Source organism: Syngnathus acus, chromosome 6 (genome assembly GCF_901709675.1).
Source record: "Syngnathus acus chromosome 6, fSynAcu1.2, whole genome shotgun sequence".
NCBI lineage: Eukaryota > Metazoa > Chordata > Actinopteri > Syngnathiformes > Syngnathidae > Syngnathus > Syngnathus acus.
Genome location: NC_051092.1, coordinates 17,328,887 through 17,349,327, shown reverse-complemented (window position 1 = coordinate 17,349,327; position 20,441 = coordinate 17,328,887). Strand labels below are relative to the sequence as shown.

General features: G+C 40.6%; 2 protein-coding genes and 1 long non-coding RNA gene across 6 annotated transcripts in view; 2 read left to right on the top strand and 1 right to left on the bottom strand.

Annotated features, from left to right (window-relative positions):
• LOC119124049 overlaps window positions 1-20,441 on the bottom strand; it is a 793,622-nt gene that overhangs the window by 264,716 nt on the left and 508,465 nt on the right. The window lies entirely within an intron of this gene.
• LOC119124129 overlaps window positions 1-20,441 on the top strand; it is a 288,366-nt gene that overhangs the window by 19,672 nt on the left and 248,253 nt on the right. The gene's annotated exons all lie outside the window — the stretch shown is intronic.
• Window positions 1,451-20,441, top strand: part of tat (tyrosine aminotransferase) — a 36,849-nt gene continuing 17,858 nt past the window's right edge. The window contains exons 1-8 of one of the 4 annotated variants that reach the window (XM_037253644.1): window positions 1,451-1,471; window positions 5,024-5,117; window positions 5,222-5,286; window positions 5,462-5,566; window positions 10,692-10,759; window positions 10,919-11,077; window positions 15,511-15,649; window positions 15,727-15,779. In XM_037253644.1, the coding sequence (XP_037109539.1) occupies window positions 5,089-5,117; window positions 5,222-5,286; window positions 5,462-5,566; window positions 10,692-10,759; window positions 10,919-11,077; window positions 15,511-15,649; window positions 15,727-15,779 (618 nt within the window). In that variant the 5' untranslated portion in view covers window positions 1,451-1,471; window positions 5,024-5,088. Of the gene's footprint in view, window positions 1,472-2,847; window positions 4,176-5,023; window positions 5,287-5,461; window positions 5,567-10,691; window positions 10,760-10,918; window positions 11,078-15,510; window positions 15,650-15,726; window positions 15,780-20,441 lie in introns of those variants that run through there. The other 3 variants (XM_037253643.1, XM_037253645.1, XM_037253642.1) reach the window with 3 other exon arrangements.

Below are 20,441 nucleotides of genomic sequence, written 5' to 3'. Positions count from 1 at the left end.
GTGAACGTCAAATTACGTTACTGACTCGTAAAGTCCCTCCTCCATCTAACGCTCGCTGGCGCTGCTGATTGATCGTTCGCGAAGATTCACGAGTGAGCTAAACCATTGCCAGCCGACACACTTTATGCCGACATTGATTTTTGATTTTGTATTTGTTGGCTTGTCGTTGATGGTGTTATTATATCAAATGTGTTTGTGTTTGAATAAAAGGTTGAAAAAAAATGTTATGCCGACATTTGTTAATTCTGGGGACACCAACTCATATAACAACACATCTACATATTGTCATATAAAGTAGTTAACCAAATGTCTGGTTTTTATGTTTTTATTGGCGAATATAAAAACAAGGAAAAAAAACACCAGACAAGTTAAAACACAAATGTTTATTAAAGTCAAAAGTCAAAGTCTGCTTTATTGTCAATTTCTTCACGTCAAAACACACAAAGATATCGAAATTACGTTTCCCACTATCCCACGGTGACAAGACATAGTACACAATATACACACAAGTGAACAACACAAAAAAAAAGTAAAAACAAGAAGGCACAAACAATGAATAAATAAGAGCGATGAATAAATAAATAATAAATAAACAAGTAACATAATAAATAAGAGGAGCAAAAATGGAGCAAGTGTGCACACAGCAGACGGTCAGAATAATATAATAATAATAATAATAATAATAATATTAAAGGTACATCTCAAACCAGCAATCTAATGTGAAACTGCAGTCAATATATTGGATAACAATATTTAGGCATAAATATGCATACACGTTATTTAAAACCTACTATAAGTAAATCGTAAATCTACATTCTGGCTTACATAGTTCACACCAGGAGACGCAACATATTCACTGACTGATCCGTTGATGCACAGAAAGGCAGTTCACTCATTGACTCGTTCGCGAACGCGAAAGCCAGGATTCGTTCCCTCACTGATCCGTTCTCGCGGTGAACTGGAAATGCAAATCACTCAGTGAGTGATTCGTTCGTTGGTGAACAGGAAATGCAATTCACGACTCGTTCGTGAACAGGAAGTTACGTTATTTTCTTCTTCGTTTTGTTTTACGGCGAAGTGGCACCAGCTTCAATGGGCATTACCGAAACCTACTGGTTGAAGTTATATGAACGGAAAAAAAGAACGAATCACTTTAGGAAGTGATTCGTTTACTCTCGTTCACTGCAAATATCTGTTCTTTAAGAACGAATCGTTCACTCACGAGCCAACACTAGCAGAGACGGCTGGTTAGCATATAGACGTCTAATAGACGTCTAATATATGTCTATTAGACGTCAAAACGCTCGCAGGGCTGGAGTGTAGAGCGCACGGAACATACCCACACAGTACAGAGCAGGTGATAAAATGGGCAGTGGGACACCATGGAAGGGTTGAAAAAAACGGCGGAGAGAGCCGGAGATGAGAGAAATAAGAGTCACCCGAAAGCTAAGACAAGGAAATATGACGAAGCGTAAGTAGCACTTGGCTTCAGTGTGACTACGGTGGGAGACAAGGAAAGACCGGTATGTTTACTGTGCCTGAAAATGTTGACAGCGGACATATGAAGCCAAAAATATTAAGTAAGGCGGCGCTTAGACATTGCACCCCAATCATGCAGATAAGATTCTTGAGTTTTTTTCAGCGAAAACGGACTGAATATTACCAATAATAATCCCGCTTTGTGAACGCTACTTCACTGTTAGCATCATATAAAGTAGCGTACCAAATTGCTCAGTGCAAAAAAACAACACAGCATTGCAGAAGAGCTGATACACTGCCTGCAGCCGTGGCTATGGTCTCCGCCATGCTGCCTCATTTTGATTAAAAAAAAAACAAAAAACAGCACAAATTGTTTTACAAATTTTTGTTTTGTAGGTTAAAATGTTTTATATATTGTGGTCCTGAGTTAATGTTGTTGATTACTTTGAATTGAATATTATTTATTGCTGTTATTTAACATTATTGATGTTTATTATTTTAGCGTATTTTTTAGCATAAAATGGCAGTTGGTCAAGAATGTTTATAGTTTAAGTAATTATGATTTATTTTTTTAATTTCAGGCAAAGTGATGCACTTGGAATCTGATCTGTTACAGACCATTATTAATAAAGTTATTCATTATTGTAAGTTGATCTTTCTTTTTTATTTCTTTTTTGTTTTTCTTTCATGTTAATAAGGGTACAAGCATGGGGGGGCGTGAAATGTTTTCTTCTCCCGGGGGGGGGCGGCATCGCAGAAAATAATTGAGAAGCACTGTATCTGACATCCCACGGCCGGAGACGATTATTGAGATAAATTATACTGTTCAAAGAAAAGCAGTAGAGTTCGTAAATATATTCTTCTACAAATGATGAAACATCTAATCTGTGTCAGAAGATTCTCTCACGACGTAAAGCGTTCCTATTTATTACGGCTTCCATGTCGATCGGATTTTGAATTAATGGCCAATCCATGATTAACTGTTTTCTTTGTGTGGGAGGAGACAGGTTGAAACTCTGGGTCTCTTATAAAGTTAAAGTCCCAATGATCGTCACACACACATCTGGGTGTGGTGAAATTTGTCCTCTGCATTTAACCCATCCCCGTGTGATTTTAATCCATCCCCTGGGGGAGAGGGGAGCAGTGAGCAGCAGCGGTGCCGCGCTCGGGAATCATTTGGTGATCTAACCCCCCAATTCCAACCCTTAATGCTGAGTGCCAAGCAGGGAGGCAATGGGTCCCATTTTTATAGTCTTTGGTATGACCCGGCCGGGGTTTGAACCCACAACCTTCCAGTCTCAGGGCGGACACTCTACCACTAGGCCACTGAGCTGGTTTATAGTAAACCTGCCAGCGAGCAGGTTATGTTCACAGAATAAGTTACCGCAGTAACGGACCCAGAGTTTAAGTTACTTCTCTTTCTGGAACGGATAACTCAGAGTTTCCCTCATTTCAGGGTTAATTTACTCAGACTTTTCACAGCTTTCTGGAATACCCCTCTGGTGTGTTTTGTTCAAACTCTTCTGCCTGACTGAATATTGATTTTAAAACATCACTAGACATTCTGGAGGCTTTTGGCAAACTCTAAGTCAAATAACATTTGTTGACCCATGGCTACTCTTTTAGATCTCATAGTTATATATTTGAAAAAAATTGCAATTATTTAGTTACAATAAACATCAGCTGGGTGGGCACATTTGTAGAAAATAGTCATAACAATAGCAATTAAAAATTTCAAGTGAAATACTTTCAAGACAAACACAACAACACTTAATTGAATTATGTAAACACGTTAACATTCAATGTGAAAGTAAATAGGCATTACTGTTTTAACACAACATTTACCCTTCCACTACCAAACAACTTGTCATTAAGACACGTTTATGGTATACTGCTATGCTAAAAAACAATGAATTTAACCCTCTACTATTATAAAGTTGAAGACACATGAAGACTGAAATTATAAATGGCATAAAAATATTATGCCAGCTCAATAATTGTGAGTGCATATTCGGATGGACTAAGCATGTTATTCAGCTTCATAAATTGTGTTACAATTATAAGCTGATAATAAAAGCTCGTGTAATATTTTGTTATTCCATGAAAAACGTATTTAAGCTCCCGAGGCTATAGTTTTGTTAAACAAACAATTTGGAGTGTAAGGTTTCATAGGGAAGACTAGTTTCATCTTTGAGGACAGGTTGGTTAACAAATACACTTCTGGAGACATTTGAACACCATTTGAACACCATGTTCCATAAGTAGAGGTGCGTTTTCACATTTTAGTTTTCAATAGTCATTGGTTTACTAAAGTAGACAATGCAGCATAAAACATTATCTTAACTAAATATAAATTAATCAGTTCTACGGCAACTATACTTTTGGCGCATTTCTCTTTTGACACTTGGTGCACTTCTTGCAAAATCAGGACGCATGTGCTCTGTTGAATATACCCCCCTTCTCGTCGATACGGTGCTGGAGAGGGTTGGAGGTGGTATGGTTCTTGTTAGTGATGTAAGGGGGGTGTAGCAGCGCAACCCTCTCAGTCTCCACCAATGAAAATATGGGCTGTTTCAACACCCATTTTCTGAACTCCTGCTATAAAATGGGCCAATCAAACCCCTCTGCATTCATTATTGCAAGAATTCTCAACTGACGCCAAAGCTGATTTTGGAAAACCGTGAATTCATCATGAGGTAAGAATATCATTATTTACCTGATATTTGAGTAACATTTTGTTAGTAAAAACGAGGCGTATTATTTATTACATTATGATGATGATGGTACCTCGCTCATCTGCTTCATAATAAATGCATTTAAAGTGAATTAAATATGAATATTTCCAATTAAAAGACTTTGGTGGAGGGTTTATTCACCTCTTTTTCTGAGGAGATTATTAAATTGAGTTGTGTGTGGGTTTAATAAATAGATTTTCAAGGTTTCACAATGCTGGTTACTGTGAGGCTACATTTACACTCTGCTTAAGGACTCCGACTTTTAGCGTTTCAGTAAATCATGCTAATTTCTGTAAAAAGTACGCATCTACTGTAAGATTTACCAATAAATAACAACAATAATAAAATAATATGTAGTAATTAATACTCATACAGGATGAGCTGTACAATCCAAAACAAAATAAGAATTGTTGTGTTGACAAATGAATCTATGTCGATAAATGACATTTACTTGTACGTATTTGAATTATTATTTCTTTATAATATTTTAATTAATAAATCTTATTACGTTAACAACTACTCTTAGTACTGCTTCTACTACTACTAACAATAGCACAAGTGCTGTCCGGTCTGCATGCATGAGTGAGATTGTATTATAATGATTGATAGAGTATTTATATATTTATATATTCTATTTTCACTATCTTGTGCTGGTTCATGTCAATCTTTTACTAAATAATAGTCATTTTATAGATCAAACGCAAGTACTGCAAATAGATTATTAGAAAATGACATACTGAAGGCCTACTTTCTTTTGACCATGGGAAATCTTTCTGTTTTACTCTTCTAACAATCATTCTCCATAACAGTGCCAGAAAGGATACCAAGTCTTACTTGGTTCAGAGGAATGAGAATACCAATGACAAATGCCTGAATGGGAGCGGAGTCAATGGGAAGGCCAATGTCAGTGTAAATGGAAATTCTTATCCTGTCAAAGACAAGCGCCGCAGCAAGACATGGGAAGTTAAGCCTTCTTTGATGGCTAACAACACCTTTAATCCCATCAGGACCATTGTGGATGAAATGAAGATCTCCCCAAACCCAGATAAACCCATGATAAGCCTTTCGATTGGTAAGAAGCTTCTTTAAGCTATATATGATGCCAGTATCATGACGGAACAGTGCATGCCTCAGCAACTTCTAAAACCGTATCTTATTACTTACTAATTATATACTTATTACGTATTACGTATTACTTATAGTACACTGTATGAAGTACAAAGCTGACTTGTACATGTGCTCCTTAGGGGATCCTACTGTCTTTGGAAACCTTCCTACGGATGATGCAGTACTTCAAGCGATGAAAGATTCTGTAGATTCGCAACAATACAATGGCTATGCTCCTTCCGTTGGTGAGTTTTACTTATAAATTAATACAAACTGCAGCAAATTCTAAATATGATCAGTCACAGTGCTTCGCATTAACACCAACAGGTAATTTAAAGCCTCCAATTAATTAAAATACAAATTTTTATTTTTTTTATCTCACTCACAAAGCTTGAATTAAAAGGAAATGTTACCACTTTTCATGTAATGATTGTGATAATTTGTCAAAATACGTACGATCTAAGCCTAAATTTAGAGTATAACAGACTGATGCAAGTAAAGGTCCTCATGCTGAAAATAACAGCTATATTTGGTCACATTCAAGCTTCAAGCACTCTTTCAAAAACTAAATGGGACATTGGGCGCTTCCCTGTGCCCGCGTCAAGAATATTGTTTGGCCTTAATGTGAACCAATATCTTGTACCGTAATTTTCGGACTATAAGTCGCGTTTTCTTTCATAGTTTGGGTGGGGGGGCGACTTATACTCAGGAGCGACTTATATATGTTTTTTTTCACAAAGTTTTACTTGATCATTAACACATCACTTACTTACAAGTATAGTTGACCACTTCACATGTTATTTTTAGTATAGTTGATCACTTCACATGCTTTGATATCTTTATCTTGAACATATTCAAAACATGAAAAATAGAGAGAAAAAATCAAATAAAGTAATTAACACTTTAAAGCGCCATATCCTCTGGACATGTCCTCTGTCACCAGGATGACATAAAGGACGAGAAATTTGATCGATGGATTTAATGATTTGGAATGACACAAATGGTTTGATAATATTGTTGTTTATGTGATAGTTATTTAAAATATAGTTTATATATCGTTGTATGGGCCTGTGGAATAATTTGAACTGCGGCGCGGCACACGGCATTGTTGACAAAGGACGATCGATGGATTTAATGAATTGGAGTGACACAGATGGTTTTATAAACGTGTTATTTATGTAATAGTTTTTTTTAAATAACTGAATGTTACGTCAGGCCCGCTCTCAGCTCCTCGTTTGTGTTTGTCACGTTAGCATACCGTATCGTTTAGCCTGTTGTTGCTCGTTCATGTCTGTTCTTGGTGTTGAATTTTGTCGAATAAATTGCCCCCCAAAATGCGACTTATACTCCGGAGCGACTTATATATGTTTTTTTTCACATTTTTGGGCATTTTATGGCTGGTGCGACTTATAGTCCGGAAATTACGGTATTAAGAATGATTCTTTTTTCAGTTTGGAGAGAAACTATATGAAATGGTTAAATCAAAAACCACTCAAATTACAGTCGCACCTTTTTAAGCTAAGTGCTCTTTGTAGATCTGTTCATTCATCCATTGATTCATTATCTGAACTGCTTTTCCTCATGAGGGTCGCTCGCGGGTATGCTATGAGCCTATCCCTTAATGAACATCGGTATAAAAACAAATGTAAATTGTCACGAACGGAGATGGAGGAATGGAGCGAGGACGACCAAATGCAGCTTGGACCAGGGTTTATTGCAGGAACTCAAAGGACAAACCCGGCAAACTGACGTGACTAAACAACAAAACCAAAAGGACGGACCGCCAAAGCGTGAAACAAAAGACAGGAACCAAACAAACCGCGTGACAGTGAGACATGCATTGTCCACATCTCAAGCAATGCTCCGACGGCGAGTGACACGCAAACAGAACTTAAATAAGACACAGGTAACGAGAGGCAGGTGCGTGTGATTACACTAATCAAGGGCACACAGGAAGGGAGGGGCGAGCACACAGACACAGAAACGATGACACATCACAAAACTGTGGACGAGGCATGACAGAACCCCCCCCCACAAGGGACGGCTCCCGACGTCCCAAAAACTCAACCCCCCACGGCGGCAAGCGGGGGGGCGGGGGGGGCAGCGCACTAGTCCAGACCACCCTACTGGGTTTCGGAATAGCTCGAACCGCGCACGGCGGCGACTGGGGAAACAACCGCACTCTGCGGCGACTTGGGGCACAGAACCGCAATCGGCGGCAACTCGGGGAAACAGAACCGCAATCGGCGGCAACTCGGGGAAACAGAACCGCAATCGGCGGAAATTCGGGGAAACAGAACCGCAATCGGCGGACACTCGGGGACAGAACCGCGCTCGGCGGAAACTCGGGGAACGGAACCGTGCTCGGTGGAAACTTGGAAAGTCAGAGCCGCAATCGGCGGCAGTTTGAAGTCCGGACCGTAATCAGCGGCATTTGGAAGGCGGAGCTGTACGCAGCGGCAAGAGTCACCACGCGCTGCAGCAGTGGGGGTGGGGCCATGGACGATCGCGGGTCCGGCGCAGCTGGCTTGAATCTGGCGACCGCGAGTCTGGTGACGCCGGGAGGCACTCCGATGGCGGCCGCGGGTCCGGCGTCGCGGCAGCGAAGTCCGATCGCGACAGCGGAGCCGGTCGCACCGGGAGGAACTCCAATGGCGGCCGCGAAGCCCATGGCGCTGGAACCTGCTCGGACGACGGACGTCGATCGGGCGTCGCGGACGGGAGCTGATGGGGGAAGGTCCAAGCGCTGGTCGCTGTGATGGTCGGAGCATTCTGTCACGAACGGAGATGGAGGAATGGAGCGAGGACGACCAAATGCAGCTTGGACCAGGGTTTATTGCAGGAACTCAAAGGACAAACCCGGCAAACTGACGTGACTAAACAACAAAACCAAAAGGACGGACCGCCAAAGCGTGAAACAAAAGACAGGAACCAAACAAACCGCGTGACAGTGAGACATGCATTGTCCACATCTCAAGGAATGCTCCGACGGCGAGTGACACGCAAACAGAACTTAAATAAGACACAGGTAACGAGAGGCAGGTGTGTGTGATTACACTAATCAAGGGCACACAGGAAGGGAGGGGCGAGCACACAGACACAGAAACGATGACACATCACAAAACTGTGGACGAGGCATGACAGTAAATATGCCGAATAATAGCTACAAAGCTGATTTTCATAGTAGTCCCCAGGCAGGCCAAAACATAAATAAAATATTACATAAATACAAATATATACATGCATATGAATACATAAGAAAATATAACATGCAATATGAATAACACAAGGGAAATGTAAGGAGTCTAGTGGTTACAAGATTGGTTTGTTTTCAGCCTGACTCACATTCATCCTGTGCTTTTACATTAATTCCTATTAGAAACGTTCTACCTACAAACGTTTTTACTCACAAACCTGATCGCGGAACAAATTAAGTTCGTAAGTAGAGGTACCACTGTATTATATATCATTTTAAAGGGAATTAGGTGCAAACAATCTATTTTACCGTATTTTTCGCACCAAAAGGCGCGCTGGATTATAAGGCGCACCGTCATTGAATTTTTTATTTTAGAAATTATTTCATATATATAGGGCGCACGGGAGTAAAAGGCGCATAAAATAGAAGCTACACTGCAACAAACTGAGGTTGACTAGCGTTGCGATATGCAACCACTAGCCAATAACCAACGAGCCCTCTGTAAACAATCGCGTTTCTCAAACTATCTCATATAAAATGATCAAAAATGACTAAAGTTCGATCTAACGCATTGGTACTGCTTACCTATGTATACCCTTCCATATCGATCCATAAATTTACTCGAAACATTAACAGAGCAGCCTATTTTGACATGAAATAGCCTCGTGCGTATAGCAGCTATCACTATAGCGTTAGCCACCCGCAAACTCCCACAAGCCTCAGCTCGCAGACTCCCATGAGCCTCACCAAAGTGTAAACAATCGCGTTTCTAAAACCATCTCCTATAAAATGATCGGAACTGACTTAAGTTTGATCTAACACATTGGTACTGCTTACCTATGTTTCCCTACCATATCGATCCGTAAATTTACTCGAAACATTAACAGAGCAGCCTATTTTGACATCAAATAGCCTCGTGCGTATAGCAGCTATCATTATAGCATTAGCCACCCGCAAACTCCCATGAGCCTCAGCTCGCAGACTCCCATGAGCCTCAGCAAAGTGTAAACAATCGCGTTTCTCAAACGATCTCCTATAAAATGATCGGAACTGACTAAAGTTCGATCTAACTCATTGGTACTGCTTACCTGTGTTTCCCTTCCATATCGATCCGTAAATTTACTCGAAACATTAACAGAGCAGCCTATTTTGACATGAAATAGCCTCGTGTGTATAGCAGCTATCATTATAGCATTAGCCACCCGCAAACTCCCATGAGCCTCAGCTCGCAGACGCCCATGAGCCTCAGCAAAGTGTAAACAATTGCGTTTCTCAAACGATCTCCTATAAAATGATCGGAACTGATTAAAGTTCGATCTAACACATTGGTACTGCTTAACTGTGTTTCCCTTCCATATCGATCCGTAAATTCACTCGAAACATTAACAGAGCAGCCTATTTTGACATGAAATAGGCCTCGTGCTATAGCACAGTGGTCCCCAACCTTTTTTGCGCCACGGACCGGTTACGTGTCAGAAATATTTTCGCGGACTGGACTTTATATAAATAAATACATTTATAATAAATATATAAATACGATGAAATAAAATGATACGACGGGCATAAAAACACATAATGCACATAAAAATAAAACTCACCATTATGTTGAATTAGCTCCGCTTGTTTCTCAGAAACGAGCCGGTCCCATCTAGGCGTAATTGGAGACAATGTCCTTCTTGTTCACGTTTCTTTTCTTTCCAAAGGTTTGTCTTTTAATGCAGGATGCTTGGTCTCCATGTGCCGAATCAGTTTTGAAGGCTTCATTGCCTCGTAAGCTAGCCTGTCGCCACATATTGTGCGTAGTGGGCTTGGCACGTCAAAGACACCTGTGGCGATAAATCCATATTTTAAGTAGGACTCCTGAAATATTCTTTTTAATGCAGCTGTTTCTTGCGCATTTTTGCTAGCTTCTCTGGTCAAAAAGTATTACTCATGTATTCAAAGTGAATCCAAAATAGTATGAATAATTTAAATTCAATTAAAAAATATTCCGATTTGTATCGTTAAAAGTGTATTCTAAAATTAAAGATTAATGTTAGATTACATTATAATACACGTGCATACTTTTGGGCATCATAAAATTGTTCACATCTCTTTCATTTGATTTGTTGTAATTGTTTCTTTGTTAAGCCAGTATTTTAAGATCTCTATATACTTTGTATTTTTTCTGACAGGTTACTTAAAGAGTCGACAAGTGCTAGCCAACTTTTACAGCTGCCCTGAGGCTTCTATAGAAGCAGAGGTATGATATCTAAATTCCACTCACCTGTGATAACAGTAAAAATGAAATAAATGTGACATACTGAAAATTCCTGCAACATGAATAGAATAAATATTGAATGCATAAAATATTAATAGGTTTGTAATGTGATGTCCTACTTGCTCTGCCCCTCCAATGCAGGATGTGATTTTGACGAGTGGCTGTAGTCAGGCCATTGACCTGGCTATCAGTGGCCTATGTAATCCAGGGGACAACATCCTTGTTCCACGTCCAGGCTTCTCGTTATATAAGACTCTGGCATTATCCCTTGGCATCGAGGTCAGATTGTACAACCTGCTGGTATGCAACAGCTTCTCATCCCCTTAATAAAATCCAGTGTATTTCGTCTTCAAAAAAAATTCATGACAATTATTAAATCAAAAAAAAAAAATTTAATAATAAGGGTTCTCGACTGGTTAGCCCAGGGGTGGGCAAATCTTTTGACTTGCGGGCCGAATTGGGTTCTAAATTTTGACTGGGGGGCCGAACCAGGAGCAGATGGATGTAGTGTTTGTGTGAAGTACAGTGGAGCCTCGGTTTTTAACCACAATCCGTTCCAGAAGGCTGTTCGAGAAGTGAATCGTTCGAATTTCCGAATCCTGTTTTCCCATTACAAATAATGGAAAAAAATCTAATCCGTTCCAAGCAAAAAAATAACTCCTTTATTAAGCATTTTTTCATTTTTGTTCGATCGCGCAACTGCAGCACACCGCTGAACACGCAACCGTAGCGCGTCGCCGACCGCGCAACTGCACCGCGCTGGTCGCATTATTGTGACAGAGCCGTCGCTGAAATTTAGAAAATATTTTTAAAGTCCTAATGGACTTTCCAAAATTTAAGTGGACCTCAGTGCGCAGGGAGGTTAATTTGGTCCGATCGCGCAACCGCAGAGCGTCTTTGTGTTTTAGTATGGCTTTACTGCTCCCACTTGCTTCCTTTGGAGGCATGATTAGAGTTGATGCAATCCTCAGAGTAACGAGAATGTAATAACGAACGGAGTCAGTTGGCATGCGGGTCCTCTTGGCTCATCTCGCGAGGTTCGACAACCGAATTTCGTCCGACATCCGAAGCAAAAAATCTCGAATTTTTCGTTCAAATACCGATTTGTTCGAGAACCGGGACGTTCGAAAACCGAGACTCCACTGTAATATAAATGACATGTAAAGGTAATTGCATAAAAAGTTTTGGCCTTTAGTAGGTAGTAAAGCATGGATATTCAAAAAAAGCTTTTTGAAAACAAATGCATTTATTAACAGCATTAAAAAAATATTTCACCCAAAAACTACTATCAGTGATTCTCATTAAATACGACGCTGTTATTATGAATAACAGTTTCCATCACTTCAACGGCTACAGGTCAGATTTATGAAAAATGTTTATCTCATGAGGCAAAATCACGTAAAACGGCAAACATTTTGACCAAATACATCATCTCGAAGAATCAGTGAAAGAATACATCTAAATGAAGTAATAAAGAATCAAAACGGCAAAACGGCAACACGGTGACGGATATCTGAAAATCAGAGCAGAGCTTTAACTCACAAACACCTGGTGACAGAGTTGAGGAAACGGGAAACACTTCCTTAAAGTTGGCCTTAAAACCTTTAAAAGTTAAGATTAGTCGCAAACAGGTGGTGCATCAATGTCCTTGAGCATCCTGTGTTGTTTGGAAATGAGAATGGTCGCTAGTTTCAATCCCTGCTATTTGTACAAATTATATTCAAAATGCATTTATTTTTACAACAAACTTGAGAAACTCCCCTTCTTTTTCAGTGGGAACAGTGTTCTGGGTATCCCTTTTTTTTGCTAGTGCATCATATTTTGGAGTAAAATTTGTTGTGGCAATTCTTAGGATAGAGCCGAGGTGTCCCTTAACCTAGATCTGTGACGGGGCTTTGTTGACGTTCACATGGCTGAACGTCTGCTCACACACGTCGGTCGAGCCAAATTGTCCACTCTTTTTCAAACACTTGGCACTCAGTCTCCGCCTTTCTTTTCCTTGGGCCACTCATTTTAATGGAAGGATTCCAGGGGAAGGTTTGTGGGTGGCTTTAGCGTAAAACTGTATCTGAAAGCTCAGCGCGCGAATTACGTGAATGCTGACATCACAGCCCACACTCGAAATTCGGCACTGATAGAAATAGACCGCGGAGTGCGCCGGGTCCGTACTACTGAGTACGTACACACACTTGTGAGTGTGCACTGAGCTTTCTGACACGGCTTCCGGGAGTAAATGCGCGGGCGGGCGTTTCCCCATCTACTGGGGAAATGCAGTCATTGCAGGGAAAATGACGAAAAAAATTTAATAACACAATTTATTCAGGTTTATTCAGGCCGGATTAAACAGCCCCGTGGGCCGGATGTGGCCCGCGGGCCATAGTTTGCCCATATCTGGATTAGCCCGTCTGCGTCACAGTGCAGAGTGCTGAATTTGATTCCGCCTCCACCTAGCATGTTCTCTCTGTGCTTGCGTGGGTTTCTTCCGGGTACTCCGGATTTCCTCCCACATCCCAAAAACATGCACGGTAGGCCAATTGAGCACTCCAAGTTGCCCGTAGGTGAGAGTGTTAGTGTGAATGTCTATTTGTCTATGTGTGCCCTGCAATTGGCTGCGTTCAGTTGAAGGTGTCCCCAGTCTAAGCTGGCTGGGATAGGCTCCAGCACCCCCGTGAGCCTTGTGAGGAGAAGCTGTCCAGAAAATGGATGGATGAGGAAATTAATTAGGCAGCACGCTGGGGCACTGGTTACTCCATCCACCTCACAGTTCAGAAGTGCAGGGTTTGATTCCGGCCTTTCTGTATGCAGTTTGCTTGTTCTCCCTGTGCCTGCGTGGATTTTCTTTATCCATGGTAGGTCGTTAAACCACTCCAAATTGTCTATAAGTGACCACTGATTGGCTGGTGACCAGTTCAGGGTGTGCCCGCCTACCGCCCAAAGACTGCTGGAATAGGTTCTAGCATTCCCGTGATCCTTTTGAGGATTTGCGGTTTTGGAAGACATTAAACTCCATCATAATTAAACAAATTAAATTAAACTCCAAACTAACTCACACACAATTATTTAGTTAATATCAACCATTATAGATAGCGTATCGTCACATGATTTTCCACAGGGTCTGACAGTGTCAACCCTGCCAAATCTTCATTTTCAGGAAAATACCCACTTTTTGATGCACTTGCCTGCAATGCATTGCTCAAGGAAGAAAAAAAAGATAAATGATTCCCAAATCAACAAACACATCAAAAGTGTCAAAATCAAAATTAATGTATTGTATAGTCATAGTAGGTACAGTAGAACTCAATCACTTCGGCACTCAACATTTGGATTTTGACGCAAAATGTAGAAAATTCTTTGCCTCTGAACTTGAACAAAGCTTCCTCAGTTAGTTAGTTAGTTAGTTAGTTAGTTAGTTAGCATTGTTTTTGAGTGACGCCCGATTGCGGTCGAGTGTGCTGGTGTCAAGAAAGCTGCACCAGCAAGACCACAAGATTACGGGGGTTCACGCTGAAGAGTTGAGTTTACGCGATAACAACCGTGTAAAAAGAACTACAGTAGTTCTAAACCACAGGTGTCAAACTCAAGGCCCGGGGGCCTAGACACGGCCCGTCACATCATTTTCTGTGGCCCGCGAAGACAAATTATGCAGCAAATTGATGTCATCCCTAAAATTGCAAATTGTCTTCACTTTTAAAAATCATCATTTTAAAATATTTGAAATGTTTCCACTAGTCTGATTTGAAAACGAATTGTCAGTTAGTTTTGTAGCTTTTACTGTATATAATATGAGGCGTTCATATATTTATTTGGGTTGACAGTCATAATGGCCTTCTGAAGGAAAATGTGACTATGATGCTGCCCGCGACAAAAATGAGTTTGACACCCCTGTTGTAAACAATAGCCATCCTTTCGTTTGGATTGATTTGCTTATGGAACATTATTTCCAAGACTTTGGCTCTTCTACCATGGCTAAGTACGTTTTGTGTTTAAATAGTGTTATTTTCTCATGTTTAATTTATTTAGAGTTTATTGTTTGTCTTGTAAATCACATAAGATTTTTTTGTGGTTTTATGTACTTTTAGACAAAATTAGACAAATTGCTTCGGAACTCAATAGCTTCGCTTCTCAACAGTCATGGAATGAATTCCGGGGTTCAACTGTATATTGAAACCTCATGTTACATAATAGACATAGAAGCGACAAGAAATCTTGAGGTTGTGGATGTAAATTAACTATACAGTATATCACTTCAAAAATAGAACAACTTCAAAAAAATAATGGTTTAATACAAGGCTGTTTCACATGCAACTCCAGTATAATGGAAGAGAACTTCAGCATTGCAGAGTAATTTCATTTGACTTCATTTGTATTTGATCAATTAAATTTAAAGATCATTTTGCACAATCCTACACATTTCTGAGACATCCACTGGAGTAAAATTGCAAATTACAGGAGTATTTTATTCCTCCTTGAACCTACGTCTTGATTGGACCTAATTACACCAGGAAATCTGATGTATGGACACCACAATTAAAAAAAATACTCATCTGCTTTGCTGCTTGGAAGCCTCACTCTGACATTCCTCTCCTGCATTGTGTGTGATCTGGTTCTTGCAAGGATTTTTCTCAGGGATCAAAGGTGGTTAAACCACAGTTGTGGCAAGCTGATTGTGTCGTATGTTTTAACAGAAGTGATACATTAAGTTGATGATTAACTAATAATTCCAAAACTGCTAGCCGGAGAACTCATGGGAGGTGGATCTGCAACATTTGGAGAGCCTGGTTGATGATAAGACATCCCTTCTAATTGTCACCAATCCTTCCAATCCATGTGGCTCTGTTTTCACCAAAGAACACTTACAGAAGATCCTCACAGGTCAGGAGCAATACTGTCGCAACTCTTGCACATAAATCCCCTCTATAGATTAATTTATTGGTTGTTGTTTTTCACAGTGGCTTCCAGAAACTGTTTACCCATCCTGGCAGATGAAATCTATGGCAACATGGTGAGTCCACTGTACTGGTTTTAAAATGTTGTATCAAATTGACATGTGCATTTGGCTAGATTTTATGGAGAAATGGCAAGACACATTTTTCAATACAAGTGACAGCAGAGATTGTTTGTTTTGTGGTATTTGTCCTGGAGCAGGGGTGGCCAACCAGTCAGAGACTAAGAGCCACATTTTTTTACTGTGTACCGCAAAGAGCCACATCCCTGATGGTGTAGGGGTACACTCGCCTGACTTATGTGCAGGCAACAGATAGATTCCCTTGTGGTGGTGTGCATGTAGGTATGATTGTTTGTTTGTCTCTATATGTGCCCTGCAACTGGCTCGCGACCAATTCAGAGTGCAGTCTGCCTTTTGCCCAATGTCAGCTGGGATGGGCTCCACCACCACCCGCGAACCTGAACAGGATAAGCAGTGTTGAATATGGATAGATGGATGAATATTTTAGTTTAATTTTCTCATGCAACGCTGAACTAACTATAGTAAAAAGAGCTAACCTCGCCCTTCTTAAACTCAATTTACATGTTGGTAATTATAAAAAAAAATCAGTTGTAAGAATATGTGACTAAACAAAAGACACCTGTATTATTTTCTTCTCAGCAGTTAGTAATTTTATTTGACTAATAATATTTGACAGGTATATATTAGCGTATTTAAAGTCAGTGTTCCATGTTAATAATGTATTAATTTTCTCATGCAACGCTGAACTAACTATAGTAAAATGAGCTAACCCCGCCCTTGTTAAACTGAATTTACATGTTGGTAATCATAAAAAATTCTGTTGTAAGAATATGTGACTAAACAAAAGACACCTGTAATATTTTCTTCTCAGCCATTTCTCCTAATGGTAATTTTATTTGACTAATAATATTTGACAGGTAAATATTAACGTATTTAAAGTCAGTGTTCCATGTTAAAACTGTAAACACGATAATCTTGAATTAATATCCATTTCCAACTGAACAATTTTTACTCAATAGAATTTATTTAAACATACGTCTGCTTTGTTAAAGCCAGACATAGATAGTACGCAAATTGTAAAAAAATCCATCCATTAATTAAAAGGAGCTACGAGGAACCATCTTTTCACGAACTGCACTTTAATTTCCTATCCAGTGCACAAATCTATTGCTTCACTTTGTTCTCAGCCTTGCATGTTTGTGTTGAGCAGGAATTTGGGGGAGTGGAAAGGTTGGGGTTGTTTAGTACATTCACAAAACCTCCCCACACTGCCAAGATACGTATAATCATTCCCCATTTTACAGCAGAAGAATGACTGTGCATGTTGGGCTGCATATGTTTGCAATCAAAACAGATGCATGGAATGAAGAAATTGTTGAGGAAATTGGGGGTGGGGGGGACCATGAGGCTTTTTTTTCATCACTGATGGGAGACTGTCAGTGAACACGACAAGGTCAGAAATGTATGTGCTCTCACTCTGAGTGCAAAACATAAAATAAATCAGTAGACCTACATAGCTTTCTACAAAATAGTTGGCTGATTTGAGTGACACTTTATTTCACAAGTGTGTTTGTTTGTGGCCAATGGGACATTGGGCGCTTCCCTGTGCCCGCGTCAAGAATATTGTTTGGCCTTAATGTGAACCAATATCTTGTACCGTAATTTTCGGACTATAAGTCGCGTTTTTTTTCATAGTTTGGGTGGTGGGGCGACTTATACTCAGGAGCGACTTATATATGTTTTTTTCCACTAATTTTTACTTGATCATTAACACATCACTTACTTACAAGTATAGTTGACCACTTCACATGTTATTTTTAGTATAGTTGATCACTTCACATGCTTTGATATCTTTATCTTGAACATATTCAAAACATGAAAAATAGAGAGAAAAAATCAAATAAAGTAATTAACACTTTAAAGCGCCATATCCTCTGGACATGTCCTCTGTCACCAGGATGACATAAAGGACGAGAAATTTGATCGGTATTTAATGATTTGGAGTGACACAAATGGTTTGATAATATTGTTGTTTATGTGATAGTTATTTAAAATATAGTTTATATATCGTTGTATGGGCCTGTGGAATAATTTGAACTGCGGCGCGGCACACGGCATTGTTGACAAAGGACGATCGATAAAAGACGAGAAATTTGATCGATGGATTTAATGATTTGGAGTGACACAAATGGTTTGATAATATTGTTGTTTATGTGATAGTTATTTAAAATATAGTTTATATATCGTTGTATGGGCCTGTAGAATAATTTGAACTGCGGCGCGGCACACGGCATTGTTGACAAAGGTCGATCGATGGATTTAATGAATTGGAGTGACACAGATGGTTTTATAAACGTGTTATTTATGTAATAGTTTTTTTTAAATAACTGAATGTTACGTCAGGCCCGTTCTCAGCTCCTCGTTTGTGTTTGTCACGTTAGCATACCGTATCATTTAGCCTGTTGTTGCTCGTTCATGTCTGTTCTTGGTGTTGGATTTTGTCGAATAAATTGCCCCCCAAAATGCGACTTATACTCCGGAGCGACTTATATATGTTTTTTTTTCACATTTTTGGGCATTTTATGGCTGGTGCGACTTATACTCCGGTGCGACTTATACTCCGAAAATTACGGTATGTGAAACTCATAGGTCTCATTGGCTTTTGTTCCACACTTTTTTATTCCCCTCAACAATAATGATAACAAACCAAATATAAAATTGTCTACTGTTAGGGTGACCACCTGTCCCAGTTTACGTTTCCATTGCGTGTACAGATGTTTTACCCTTTGTCCCGCCTCATGCAAATTGGCCATCAGTCCTGCTTTGTTATTTGACCTTGCCTAAATTAAAACAGGAATACGTTCATAGGTGTTGGCTACTACTGTTAACTTATGTTAAGAGGCAAAGAAAACACGGGATAGTTGATTGGCTAAGTCATACGTTAAACTGGTGCACGCTTCCTCATTCTTACCAACAGTCTCAAACGGGAGAATGCAGTGGTCAGTCATATCAGCAGCCACCTTGCCAGGAAATGTTGGTCGGCTGCTACCATATGAATTGCTGCATTGTCCTAAAAACAGTTTCTGCTGCTTGATAGGAGTTATATTTTCTTTACTTTTCTTTTCTTTTCTGTTCTCCACTGACAGTAATTGTTATGAAAAAAAGATTTTGCTCGTTTTCTCATACCGTAATTTTCCATGTATAATACGCCCCCATGCATAATACGCACCCTAAAAATGGCATGTCGATGCTGGAAAAAAGCCGGTACCCATGTATAATACGCACCCAAATTTTGACTCTTACTTAAGTCCGTAAACGTAAAATTATTTCAGAAAAAAGATCATCTTTGCGCATCCGTTCTGCGCATACTGTCATGGCGGCCTCCGTATGATATCCGGTCTGCGATGGAGATTAGAAAACAAACAATATTTGACAATAACACACCATCAAGGATTGCACCATCGCATCAAACGATGTGTCGTCAATTATGAATTTTACTGACTGTGTTGGGCAGGATGGCTGAATGCGATGCGCGATTGACAACAAACAAGAAGAAAGGTGATTTCAAGTTTTATTTCGAGGGAGATTTTCTTCAAAAATTGTTGTACTCATGCATAATGCGCACCCCAGATTTTAGGACAATAAATTAGTTAGATTTTGCGCATTATGCATGGTAAATCACGGTAAATGTCTTCCAGGCATTACAGCCTATCACTCACAGTAGAGGCAATTGATCTAAGACTGCAAGGGCTTCCCCTAAAATCCATCGTCGCAGGGGCAGCAGCTTTAGGAGGGACTCCCAGACTTCTCTTTCCCCAGCCACTTCATCCAGCTCATCCCGGCGGATCCCAAGGCGTTCCCAGGCCAGCTGAGAGACATAGTCTCTCCAGTGCGTCCTGGGTCGTCCACAGGGTCTCCTACCGGTGGGACATGCCCGGAACACCTCCCCAGGGAGGCGTCCAGGAGGCATCCTAATGAGATGCCCGAGCCACCTCATCTAGCTCCTCTCAACGTGGAGGAGCAGTGGCTCTACTCCGAGTCTCTCCCGGATGACCGAGCTTCTCACCTTATCTCTAAGGGAGAACCCGGACACCCTGCGGAGGAAACTCATTTCGGCCGCTTGTATCCGGGATCTCGTTCTTTCGGTCACGACCCATAGCTCATGACCATAGGTGAGGGTAGGAGCGTAGATCGACCGGTAAATCGAGAGCTTAGCCTTTTGGCTCAGCTCTCTCTTCACCACGACGGACCGGTACAGAGTCCACGTGACTGCCGACGCTGCACCAATCCGCCTGTCGATCTCGCACTCCATCCTGCCCTCACTCGTGAACAAGACCCCAAGATACTTGAACTCCTCCACTTGGGGCAGGATCTCATTCCCGATCCGGAGAGGGCATTCCACCCTTTTCCGACCGAGGACCATGGACTCGTTTTTAGAGGTGCTGACCCCTCATCCCGACCGCTTCACACTCGGTTGCGAACCGCTCCAGTGAGAGCTAGAGATCACGGCTTGAAGAAGCCAGCCCGAACCCTAACCCTGCAAAAAGTAGAGACACAATGCTGAGGTCCCCAAACCGGACACCCTCAACGGCTCGGCTGCACCTAGAAATTCTGTCCATAAAAGTTATGAACCGGATCGGTGACAAAGGGCAGCCTTGGCGGAGTCCAACCCTCACTGGGAACGAATCCGACTTACTG